This window comes from Myotis davidii, unplaced genomic scaffold, assembly GCF_000327345.1.
Source record: "Myotis davidii unplaced genomic scaffold, ASM32734v1 scaffold235, whole genome shotgun sequence".
NCBI lineage: Eukaryota > Metazoa > Chordata > Mammalia > Chiroptera > Vespertilionidae > Myotis > Myotis davidii.
This window is the reverse complement of record NW_006287462.1, coordinates 3,898,594-3,911,087: the sequence shown is the minus strand read 5'-3', so window position 1 is coordinate 3,911,087 and position 12,494 is coordinate 3,898,594. Positions and strand designations below refer to the sequence as shown.

The 12,494-nt window shown below is 37.0% G+C and overlaps 1 protein-coding gene across 6 annotated transcripts in view; it reads left to right on the top strand.

Annotated features, from left to right (window-relative positions):
• Positions 1-12,494, top strand: part of PDS5A (PDS5 cohesin associated factor A) — a 104,456-nt gene that overhangs the window by 74,861 nt on the left and 17,101 nt on the right. For 2 of the 6 annotated variants that reach the window (XM_015561016.1, XM_006759299.2), the window contains exons 21-27: positions 691-759; positions 1,954-2,090; positions 6,493-6,616; positions 6,760-6,964; positions 8,157-8,271; positions 11,012-11,144; positions 11,650-11,769. In XM_015561016.1, the coding sequence (XP_015416502.1) occupies positions 691-759; positions 1,954-2,090; positions 6,493-6,616; positions 6,760-6,964; positions 8,157-8,271; positions 11,012-11,144; positions 11,650-11,769 (903 nt within the window). Of the gene's footprint in view, positions 1-690; positions 760-1,917; positions 2,091-6,492; positions 6,617-6,759; positions 6,965-8,156; positions 8,272-11,011; positions 11,145-11,649; positions 11,770-12,494 lie in introns of those variants that run through there. The other 4 variants (XM_015561017.1, XM_015561021.1, XM_015561018.1 and 1 more) reach the window with 4 other exon arrangements.

Sequence of the window (12,494 nt, the reverse complement as noted above, 5' to 3'; positions counted from 1 at the left end):
TTTTAATATCAGATGATGAAGAGGAGTTTGAAGGCTTTTAAGGTGAAACTGTCACGCCAGCAAACTTGCTAGGGACTTGACCGGCACTTGCTCTCTACCTCTATTTGTTATCTTTCTTCTATCATTGACAGTCCCTCTAGGTTGTGGGCTGCTTGCCTGTGTTCCTGAGAAGCATCTACGGTACCAGTCTATAGAGTGTGTTTTCTTTAGTGAATTACCGGTATGTTTACCGGTAATAAACTTGCACTGTTTTATGTATATGTTTGATTACATACAGCCTTGTGACAGTTTTCCTGCATGTCATAAGCATTTGAATATAAATTAAAATGTTAAAATCAAATTTGATATTGTTTTACCTTTTATTTGGTGTGTGGAAGGTGTGCGGAAGAGGGGGTAGTCTTATATGGCGAGTATATAACAAACTCTGTATTTTGAGTGGAAATGTTAGGGGGTCGTCTTATACGCCCAGTCGTCTTAATACGCCGGCAAATACGGTACATGCCCTTGACTGGAATCGAACCTGGGACCCTTCAGTCCGCAGGCCGATGCTCTATCCACTGAGCCAAACCGGTTAGGGCCTAAGCTATTCTTGATGACTTCCCTATAGCGCTACATTGTTCAGCATGAAAAACTTAATGAGAAAAACTTTAATTTTTTTTCTAAAAATTAAATTTATTCAATTGACTATAGTCAACAGGTGAGAAGAATGGAAAATTGTGGTCTCCAGATGAAGAGGTTTCCCCAGAAGTACTAGCAAAGGTAAATTTATGCAGGTCCTGATAACTTTTATGTTGAAATAATAAACATTCATAGATAACCTTTTTTTAACTGAATAGTTAAGAATCAGTTTCAAATGAGTTGCTTTATTTTTAAATCAAAAGTTGTGTGTTTCTCAAAGAAACCATAGTTTTCACTGAGTTATTTATATATAGATAATACGTCGGCATCTTATGTAGTAGACCTTCCTGCTGCTAAAACATTTTCAGTGAGGCTGTTTTACTCAAGTGACTGTTTGCAGAATGTTGATGCTCAAAATCTAGATCTCAGATCTAGCCTCACCACCACTATCTACCTACCTATAAGCATATTAATATTAACTTGGCAAAAACAGATGGCTGTCATCGAATTGGTAACTTTCAGTAGATGTAAATTGTACCTCATAACTCTAATTTTAAAGTGGCAGTGTTGGGATTTAAAACAAGACTTCTCCATTATCACTTTCCTTGATAATCTGTTTCACCTTGTGTAACTTCAGAGTCATTATATATTCCATCAGTTCCTTTTTCCAGGTTGTCAGTAAATATATTAAATAACACCTAGGTCCTTTAGCTAGTGCTTTCACATATATTGGTTGCAGTCTTTTGAGTATAAGCTTCCAAGTAATTATGACCACAAATGGAATCTCCTAGTGTTGGTTGTTTTTTTTTTTTTCACCAGAATGTTAAATGAGACTGAATTAGATTTGATGGTTTCATCAAAATAGTTTTTCAGTACTACAAAGAATATTAGTGTATCTAAATAGTTATAGTTATTTTTAATCACTTTAATTGGCATAGTTTAAATAGTTATTTTAAACAATATATTTTCACATACTTTAAAAACACTGGGCAAGTGTTAGAGTGTGAAAGGCATGAGTTCAGGAGCCACACGTTGGGCAGTTCTCTGTCATGATAATGTCTCAGCTGTCTTTATTGTGGAAATAATACTTCCCTCCCTCATAAAGCTGCTTGGAGATTAATAAGTTAATACATTCACAGCCCCAGGAAAAGTGCCTGGTGGCAGATTAAATGGAATAAATATTAGTCCTTATTGTTATTGTTATTCTGCAGACTTGTTTAATAAAACATGTCTGCTGGCAATTAAGTATTTTCACTTATCAAATTAACTAAATTAATCTTCCATTAAATGGTATTTTAGGTTGCTTTCTTTTTTTAGCATGTTAATATTTTATAGGTACAGGCAATTAAACTTCTGGTAAGGTGGCTGTTGGGTATGAAAAACAACCAATCTAAATCTGCCAATTCAACTCTTCGGTTATTATCAGCGATGTTGGTTAGTGAGGGTGACCTGACAGAGCAGAAGAGGATCAGGTGAGATTTTTTTTCGTTTTTAATTTTTTTAGCTCAATGTTGGTAGAGCTTACATAGGAATTATTTACTTAATTAATATTGAATATTGTAATTGTGCCATGTACTTTGGAATCAATTTTCATGCACTCACTTGCGTTTTACATCTCAATAGTGATGCTGTATTTTTCTTCACTCCTAAAGACTAAACTCTTCCCAATACATTTTTAGTCATTATCACTGTAGTAATGTTACAGTTAGCATCAGCATTTGTTTCAACATCAATTATCTGTTGAATACTACTCTTTGCAAACAAAACACTGAAAAACGTTGCAGCAAAAACAGGTAAGATTCCGTTCTTTCCTTTAAGGAACTTACCTTGTATAGTATAGTGATTTAAAAAGTGGAGTGACTTGGTAACATGAAAGGAATAAAAATTTCAGTGTAGGTTCCAAAAAAAGACGGCTTGCAGCCTCCTAGTGCAGTGGTCGGCAAACTGTGGCTCACGAGCCACATGGGGCTCTTTGGCCCCTTGAGTGTGGCTTTTCCACAAAATACCACGTGCAGGCGCGCATGTACAGTGCGATTGAAACTTCTGGCCCATGCACAGAAGTCGGTATTTTGTGGAGGAGCCACACTCAAGGGGCCAAAGAGCCCCATGTGACTCGCAAGCCGCAGTTTGCCGACCACTGTCTAGTGGATTGCAGAAGACTACAAGGTCCTGCAAATGCAAAATAAATGTTTTCATTTCTACACATTTTTGCTTTTCAAATCTGTGAAATTACCATCTCTACTTTCTGTTCTTTCTAAGATGAAAATAAAACCCACAAGTTTTTATGATCCTAGCTTATTTCAAATTCTTGATATACTAGATTTCGAAAGCACTAACAGAGATAACTAAAGAATTCTACTGGTGATGCATCCTATACTTTAAAACTGGTGTTAGAGGACAGATTTTATTATTCATTTATTCATAGAGTATTTATTGAGCACTCTCATATCAGGTACTGCTATGCTTTTTAAACATACAAAAATCTCTCCCTCCAAGGAATATGCATTCTGGTGGAAGAGATAGGAAATGAGCATTTACAGTAGAGATGCTGAATGTTTTGATAAACTGAAGAAAATCATGAAAAATTACTTTTATCATAGAATAAGCCAAGGGCAGCTTTGTATGAACAGATTGAAGATTAGAGCTGAGTTAGGAATAATAAGTTTTAAATTTAGGGAAACTATGTATAGTGCATGGCAAAGGCTTAATAAAAGGAGCTTTTACAAATCAATGATAAATAGGCAGGATCCCCAGAAGACTATGTATCTGTTTACCTTTAAAAATGTCTAACATGCCCTAGCCAATTTGGCTCAGTGGATAGAGTCTCAGCCTGTGGACTGGAGGGTTCCAGGTTCGATTCCAGTCAAGGGGACATGCCTGGGTTTCGGGTTTGATCCCCAATAGGGGGTGTGCAGAAGGCAGCCGATCAATGATTCTCTCTCATCATTGATGTTTCTGTCTCTCTCTCCCTCTCCCTTCCTCTCTGAAATCAATAAAAATGTTTTTTTAAAAATGTTTAACATCACTAAATATGATTTAAACCTAAGTGATGCATCTTGTCTATTAGATCAGCAAAAGTATATATTTTATATATTTGTTTTAATTTCTATTTTATTGATTTCAGAGAGGGAGAGAGAGATAGGAGCATCAATATGAGAGAGAATCATCGATTAGCTGCCTCCCACATGCCCCCTACTGGGAATCAAGCCTACAACCCTGGCTTTGCCCTGACCCAAATCAAACCATGACCTATAGGTCAACGCTCAACTGCTGAGCCATGCCAGCTGGGCAAAAAAAATTTTTTTTATTTTTTTTTAAATATATTTTATTGATTTTTTTTTTTTTTAGAGAAAGGAAGAAGGATAGAGAGTTACAAACATCGATGAAAGAGAAACATCGATTCAGCTGCCTCCTGCACACTCCCTATTGGGGATGTGCCCGCAACCAAGGTACATGCCCTTGACTGGAATCGAACCTGGGACCCCTCAGTTCACAGGCCAACGCTCTATCCACTGAGCCAAACCAGTTAGGGCTATTTATATATTTTTAAAGCAGTAGTTCCATGGGATCAGGGAAATGGATTCCCTCATTATTCCAGTAAATATATATTGGCACAGTCTTGTCAGGACAGTTTGTCATTTTTTGTCTAGATTCTTAAAAATGTTATCCTTAGACTCTTTTTATGCTCATGAAATAGTAAAAGAATCATGCTCTTTCCACCATTTTTTATTATCACAAAAAAATAGGGGAGTGGTTAATTATAGAACACATATCATGCAATATTAGGTAGATTATAATTTGATATTACATACCTATGGTATAACTTGGGCCATAGAATCAGAAACTTAATACAATTATATAATCTGTTTACTAACTGTGAACTTAAATCACTTTTCTAAGCCTCAATTTCCTCATCTTATGGAATGAAAATTAAATGAGATCAAGCCTGTGAAGTGTTTCTCTTGCTGCCTCAGAAGCCAATTAAGGGTCCCTCATTATTACCAATGATCACTTTGACAGTCCTGTTACCCAAGAGTGCCATGCTTTCTCTTCTTGTATATTAAACCAGCGGTCGCCAACTGGTGGTCTGTGAGGTCCAGAAGGTTGGCGACTGCTACGCTAAAGAATAGTCCCTTATGAATTCTGACCAGATTTTCACATTTCCTACAGTCTTCAAAGCCATGCTATGTTTCTCATAGAAGTTGAAGTGAGAAGATCGTCCTTTCATCCCATTCAGTGTCACTTTTTACTATTTAGGATCGGGAGTAGGGAACCTTTTTTCTGCCAAGGGCCATTTAGATATTTATAGCATCATTCACAAGCAATACAAAATTATCAATTTAAAAATTAGCCTCTGCCCTAAACAGTTTGGCTCAGCGGATAGAGCATCGGCCTGCGGACTGAAGGGTCCCAGGTTTGATTCCGGTCAAGGGCATGTACCTGGGTTGCGGGCACATCCCCAGTAGGGGCGTGCAAGAGCCAGCTGAATTGATGTTTCTCTCTCATCAATGTTTCTAACTCTGTATCCCTCTCCCTTTCTCTCTCTAAAAAATCAATAAAACATATTTTTTTTTAAAAAATTAGCCTGCTATATTTGGTCAAACATTTCATGAACTCACACCTAATACCTTGGCAGGGCCAGACCAAATGATTTTGCAGGCCGTATACGGCCTGCAGGCCAGACGTTCCCCACCCCTGATTGAGGTGAGAAAAAGTCCACTGGGTGAGAGTGCATGGACCTCCCAGTTTCCCTTTTAAAACTGATGGTGCTAAAGAAAGTCTCCTCGGAGATTGGTACCCAAGATAGACTGGTTCTCATCTCCATATCCTTTCCGTTAAATTTTGTTGTTAATCCTCACCCGAAGATTTTTTTTCTAATGATTTATTTTATTTTTTTTTTAATTTCAGAGAGGAAGGGAGAGGGGGAGAGAGACAGAAACATCAGTGATGAGAGAGGATCATTGATCTGCTGTCTCCTGCACACCCCCTACTGGGGATCTAGCCTGCAACCCAGGCATGTGCCCTTGACCAGAATCAAACCTGGGACCTGTCAGTCCCCAGGCCCAACGCTCTATCCACTGAGCCAGACTGTCTAGGGCCCAATGATTTTTAGAGAAAGTGAAAGGGACTGAGTGAAAAAGAGAGAGAAACATCGATGTAAAAGAGACACATCGATTAGTTGCCTCTCACACGCATCTGACCGGCCAGGGATCAAACCTGCAAACCCAGGTACGTGCCCCATGACCGGGAATCAGACCCTCGACCCTTCAGTGCTCAGGCCAATGTTCTAACCTCTGAGCCATGCTGGCGAGGGTGGTATCCTTTCCTTTTAGATATTTGTCTAATACCTGCCCTTTTCTGGTACAAATCATTTCCTAATTTCTAGCCATTCGTTTCATCAGACAATAGGCTTAAGATAGAATTCTATTAAACGTGTGTATAGAAGCATGTGCATTTAAAAATTGTTGGAAATATGTTTTAAATAATAGGTAATTTTAATTTGGTGTTTTTTTGTATCAAATTTTCTACAGTGAACCTGTATTCCTCTTAAAATGAGAAGCATAGTTCCTAATGTTCTTCTGATAGCTGCAGTTAGTGTGGTTGTGATCGTGTGCAGAGTTTATTGGCTGTGTGGAGGATCTAAGCTAGACCATAACTAAAAATGAAAGCACATGAATATATTATCAGATAGTCACAATGATTCGAGCCTTTTTATCTATATTGAGTTCAAGGACTCAAAGTAGCTTTCCTATATTTGTACATTGTCATTTTAAGCATAAATTGTGCTGGATACTTAATACGCAAAAAAGGGATCAAAGTATTTTTATGAATGATAATGGTTATAGGAAATGTTTATTTCTTTTTTGTTTATAGTAAATCTGATATGTCTCGCTTGCGATTAGCTGCTGGTAGTGCCATAATGAAGCTTGCTCAGGAACCTTGTTACCATGAAATTATAACCCCAGAACAGTTTCAGCTCTGTGCACTTGTTATTAATGTAAGTAACCATCTTATTTTTGTCAGTTACTTAGCCTTCAAAGTTAAGTACATAGAAAGTATTCTATGGATATAGATCCATTTACTGTGTGGATATGTGTATAAAAGAGATTGTATTTAAGTATTTTTGGTTTTGCGCTGTAGGATGAGTGCTACCAAGTAAGGCAGATATTTGCTCAGAAACTGCATAAGGCCCTTGTGAAGTTACTTCTTCCATTGGAGTATATGGCGATTTTTGCCTTATGTGCCAAAGATCCTGTGAAGGAGAGAAGAGCACATGCACGACAGTGTTTACTAAAGAATATCAGTATACGCAGGGAGTACATTAAGCAGAACCCCATGGCTACTGGTAAGTCACCAGGAAAGTTTCTAGTGTGCAAGCATATCCCGTCAATATGTCTTTGGGGGAGTAGTTTATCTATTTCTATTGTAATGTATAACACTGAGATTTTTATAGAATGCTCTCTTTGCAATTATGATGTACCTACAAACTAAAGTTCTGGTTTCTGAGTCCTCTATAGTGCATGATACTGTTTGAGGAAATTGCATTTTTCTTATGGGGTCAGCGGTATGGTTCAGTTAGAACACTTGGCTCAAATGTCAGTGTCAGTGTCAGTGAGTAAAGAATTATTCTAGCTTTGCCAGGGACCCTCTATATCAGGGGTGGGCAACCTTTTTGTGAGTGTGTGCCAAAACCAGCAAAATCTCTGACTCAAAATTCTTCTGCGTGCCAGCCCTAATTTTTTGAGAACATGTTACGCCTCCTTGATATCTCTTAAGGTGTACGTATGTGAAGAACCTTGAAGAAATAATAAAATCCATTTGAGCGACAAAAACACAGTATATGATGATGAGAAATACATTTATTTTTTAATGTATACATGTACACTGATAGTCCGACAGAAAACTTTATGACTCCGTTTGATATTATCAGTGGGACTTTTGCTGCTGCATCACTGATGACAGATTCTTTATCAGGTTTATATTTCGTGACCTTCAGAGATATGCACGAGCTACTACTTTCATCTGTCAGGCTACTCCTATAACGAGACTTAACAAAATTCATCACTGAGAACAAAGATTCACAAGTGTATGTGGATGGAACCAAAACACTGGTTGGATCTAGGAAAAACAGGGAGAGTTAAGGCAGAGGCATAGAAATTGCTCTTCCCCTCTCTCATCAATCCATGTCTATGGTCTTTAAGATAACTTGTTATGTAAAATTATTTATCTAAGATGCACCTACACTGAATTTATCTGAAAAATAAAAAAGTTGATATTAAGACAAAAATTGTAAATGGAAGATTATAAGAGAGGGTTTTTGCGTGCCAGCAAAAGTTACTGGCGTGCCATGTTTGGCACACATGCCAGGGGTTGCCCACCCCTGCTCTATATCATGTAATTTATTCTTTTGGTTTTATAACCTTTAAAATAGAAATAAAATATTTCAATATTGGGTTTTATGTTGCCTTTAATGTAGAATAACTGAGGGGGGTTTAAATTTACCATTACTGTTGTTAATAATAATGTTTTCATTTTAGAGAAATTATTATCACTGTTGCCTGAATACGTAGTTCCATACATGATTCATCTGCTAGCCCATGATCCAGATTTTACCAGATCACAAGATGTTGACCAGCTTCGTGATATTAAAGAGTAAGTCATGTTGATTTTCATTAATTCTTAAAATTATTTTTACTTTTTAAAAAATGCTTAACCCTAACCGGTTTGGCTCAGTGGATAAAGCGTCAGCCTGCGGACTCAAGGGTCCCAGATTCAATTCCGGTCAAGGGCATGTACCTTGGTTGTGGGCACATACCCAATAGGGAGTGCAGCTGAATCGATGTTTCTCTCTCATCAATGTTTCTAACTCTCTATCCCTCTCTCTTCCTCTCTGCAAAAAAAATCAGTAAGATATATATTTAATAAATAAATAAAATAATTTACTAAAAAAAATTGCTTAATTTTTTCTCTTACTATTCCCATTAGAAAAAAAACACTTTTATTCTAATAAAAGACTCTTTTAATTACCTCTTTTAATCCTTTACTTCCTACTTTAAGGATTAAAGGTGCAAAATAATTACAAGAACCAATTTAAATATATATTTAATAAAGAAATAAGACAGTTTACTAAAAAAAATTGTCAAAAATTTTACAATTTTTACAAACTAGGCATATTGAGATAGTGCTAGTAAGGCTATAGTATATCTTAATGAATAAAAATAAATGAACTTTGGTGCCTAGTGGCTCCACCACTGAGCCACGCTGGCTGAGCTAGAATGAGTCTTTATGTGCCTCATGAAACTCATATTTTCTCATTATTAGCTGTCTTTAATATTTTGGTGATTTAATTTTCCATTTGAATTTCATATTAGGATATTTCTATTAATCATTAGGGTTTTCTTTATATTTTTTAATTTAAATTCTTTATTGTTTAAAGTATTAACATAAGTCTCCTTCCCCCCCCCCCCATTGTATATTTTACTCTTATTATACTCAAGTATCAGAACTTTCCAAGAAGATACTTAATCCATTTAAGCAAAAATTGGTTCTTGTAATTATTTGCACTTATTTTCACCTATTAAAGTAGACTTCAGAGTAATATCTTCCCCCTCCCCTAACCTCACACACAGTATTTTATAGAAGAGCATTCCAGGGAATGAAGCTTCCTACTTTGAATGCCATACTTTGACAGAATTTTTGGAGAGATTTTGCTGGTTTTGGCACACACTCATAAAAAGGTTGCCCACCCCTGATATAGAGGGTCCCTGGCAAAGCTAGAATAATTCTTCACTCACTGACATTTGAGCAAAGTGTTCTAATTGAGCCATACTGCTGACCCCATAAGAAAAATGCAGTTTCCTCAAAGATCCTGCTTGAGCCAAACCAAGGGCAATGCATAGTACATTTATTCTACTATCAGCAAATTAAGTTTTTCGTGTAAATAAGTTTTCCAGCTAACTCAATCTGGTTGGTCCTTTATGTGCCTTTTATAGTTTTATGTTTTGTTATTTTTGTTGTTTATATTAATACATACTTCAGTTACTTAGTTTGACAACTTAGAAAGAAAGCCATGAAGTAAAAATTTCTCTGCTTTAAACGATCTTTATTTTCAACCTCAAAAGATAATGCCTGAGAATATGCGTGAACATGCAAAATACTCTGTGGCAAAACTGGGGTAATACAAATGGGATTTGTTACACCAGGTACATATTGGTCTCTAGAGGAAAGACAGGCAAGTAAACGATCATAAAACACTGGTTCCAAGAGTATTCTTTATGTAAACCAGAATTTGGTATGTGATGCAGGGTGAAAGAGTGAGAGATGGCCTAGGATTGTCTACAAATGGCCTCCAAGAAACTTTAAACCGATACTTACTTTCTTTTCCATTGCTGGCTTTTGCTTTATACTCTTTGTGTGTATGTGGGTTTTGTTGTTTTGTTTGTTTTTTAATATATGTTTTATTGATTTTTTTTTTTTTACGGAGAGGGATAGAGAGTTAGAAACATCGATGAGAGAGAAACATCGATCAGCTGCCTCCTGCACACCTCCTACTGGGGATGTGCCCGCAACCAAGGTACATGCCCTTGACCGGAATCGAACCTGGGACCCTTGAATCTGAAGGCTGATGCCCTATCTGCTGAGCCAAACTGGTTAGCTGTTTTTTTAATCCTCGCCTGGGGATATGTTTATTGGTTTTAGAGGGGGGAAGGGAGAGAGAAACATCAATGTGAGAGCGATATATCAATTGCCTCCCATATGCACCCTGGCCGAGGATGGAAGCCAAAACTTAGGTGTGTCCCCTGACTGGGAATCAAACCCAAGACCTTTCACAATACAGGACAACACTAACCATTTGAGCCACACCAGTCAGGGTTAGAATGAGTCGTCCCCCCCATCCCCCCTCAAGAGGAAGGGAGAGGGAGAGAAATAGAAACTTCAGTGATGAGAGAGAACCATTCATTGATTGGCTGCCTCCTGCTCCCCGCACACTGTGAGGCAGATGCCCTGACCGGGAATCAAACTGTGACCTCCTGGTTCATAGGTCAATGCTCTACCACTGAGCCACGCTGGCTGAGCTAGAATGAGTCTTTATGTGCCTCATGAAACTCATATTTTCTCATTATTAGCTGTCTTTAATATTTTGGTGATTTAATTTTCCATTTGAATTTAATATTATTAGGATATTTCTATTATTCATTAGGGTTTTCTTTATTTTTTTTTAATTTAAATTCTTTATTGTTTAAAGTATTACATAAGTCTCCTCCCCCCCCCATTGTATATTTTACTCTTATTATATTCAAGTATCCGAACTTTCCAAGAAGATATTTAATCCGTTTAAGCAAAAACACCTACATTTAGTCTCTGTAATAGGTGAATAATGTTTACCATTTAGGTGCCTATGGTTCATGCTTGAAGTTTTAATGACAAAGAATGAAAACAATAGCCATGCCTTTATGAAGAAGATGGCAGAGAACATCAAGTTAACAAAAGATGCCCAGTCTCCAGATGAATCCAAGACAAATGAAGTAAGATGTTGGTCCCGTAAGATGTCACAGGAAAAAAATACTATTGTCCCATTGTTTTTGCTATTACATAATACATTGATTACAGAATGTACCAATATATACTTATAGTCACTTTTTATTGTGTTTCGTTATTATTGAATTCTATTATTTGAGGCCTGTTTATTACTCTGAAAAGACATTAAAACTTATCCAGAGCAAGGGGATGAGAACTAATACATTTTACAAATGTACTGTCTCACAAACTTTTAGTGAGATTTACAAACAAGTAGATCTTATTTTTTTCTGTTTCCTTTGGTTTACTTTGATTTGGTTTGTTTGCTGTTGTTAATGCATACTTGGCATTAACAGGAGACATTTAAATACAAATGCGGAATGTTCAAGGAATAAATAATAACCACACATTCTTCTTTTGATTCCATTTTATGCATTGGGTAGAATTGGTTCTTGTAATTGTTTTGCACTACTGAAAGCTATATATGACCTTTCTTTTTTTTTTTCTCCCTAGAAACTTTATACTGTATGTGATGTGGCTCTGTGTGTTATAAATAGTAAAAGTGCTTTGTGCAATGCAGACTCACCAAAGGATCCAGTACTTCCAATGAAATTTTTTACACAACCTGAAAAGGTAATTTTCTTTCCCTTCATTTTCCTACCACACAAACTGATTTAAGATTCAGTTACCATCAACCCTAGTGGCAAATATTAGATTGTCTTGACTATAGAGTAAAAAATACCTCTGTGGGTTTATGAAGAAATGGGGGCTTGTCTTCCAGAGCCCTGAACAGTATCATTCTCACCTTACAGGGTGGGAGAGTAGAAATCCTGCTCAGTGGTGGTGTTCTTAAGTGAGCTTTCTGGATGTTTCTAGTATGTACTGTTTGCCACAGTGTAATACATTTATTTTATATACTGCATATGTATGAAATAAAGAGTTAGAATTAATGGTACTGGTCTTGATCATTGATAAACCTGGATTCTAATCAACCACTTTTTAAAATACATTTTTATTGATTTCAGAGAGGAAGAGAGAGGAAGAGATAGAAACATCAATGATGAGAGAGAATCATTGATCGGCTGCCTTCTGCACGCCCCTATAGGGATCAAGCCCACAACCGTCATGTGCCCTTTATTTTTTTTTTTAAATTAAATCTTTATTGTTCAGATTATTACAGTTGTTCCTTTTTTTCTCCCCATAGCTCCCCTCCATCTGTTTCCCACCCCACCTTCCGCCCTCCCCACCCTCCCCCACTGTCCTCATCCCTAGGTGCACAATTTTTGTTCAGTTTCTTCCTGCATCCCCCACACCCCTTTCCCCCCAAGAATAGTCAGCCCCCTCCCTTTCTATCCCCC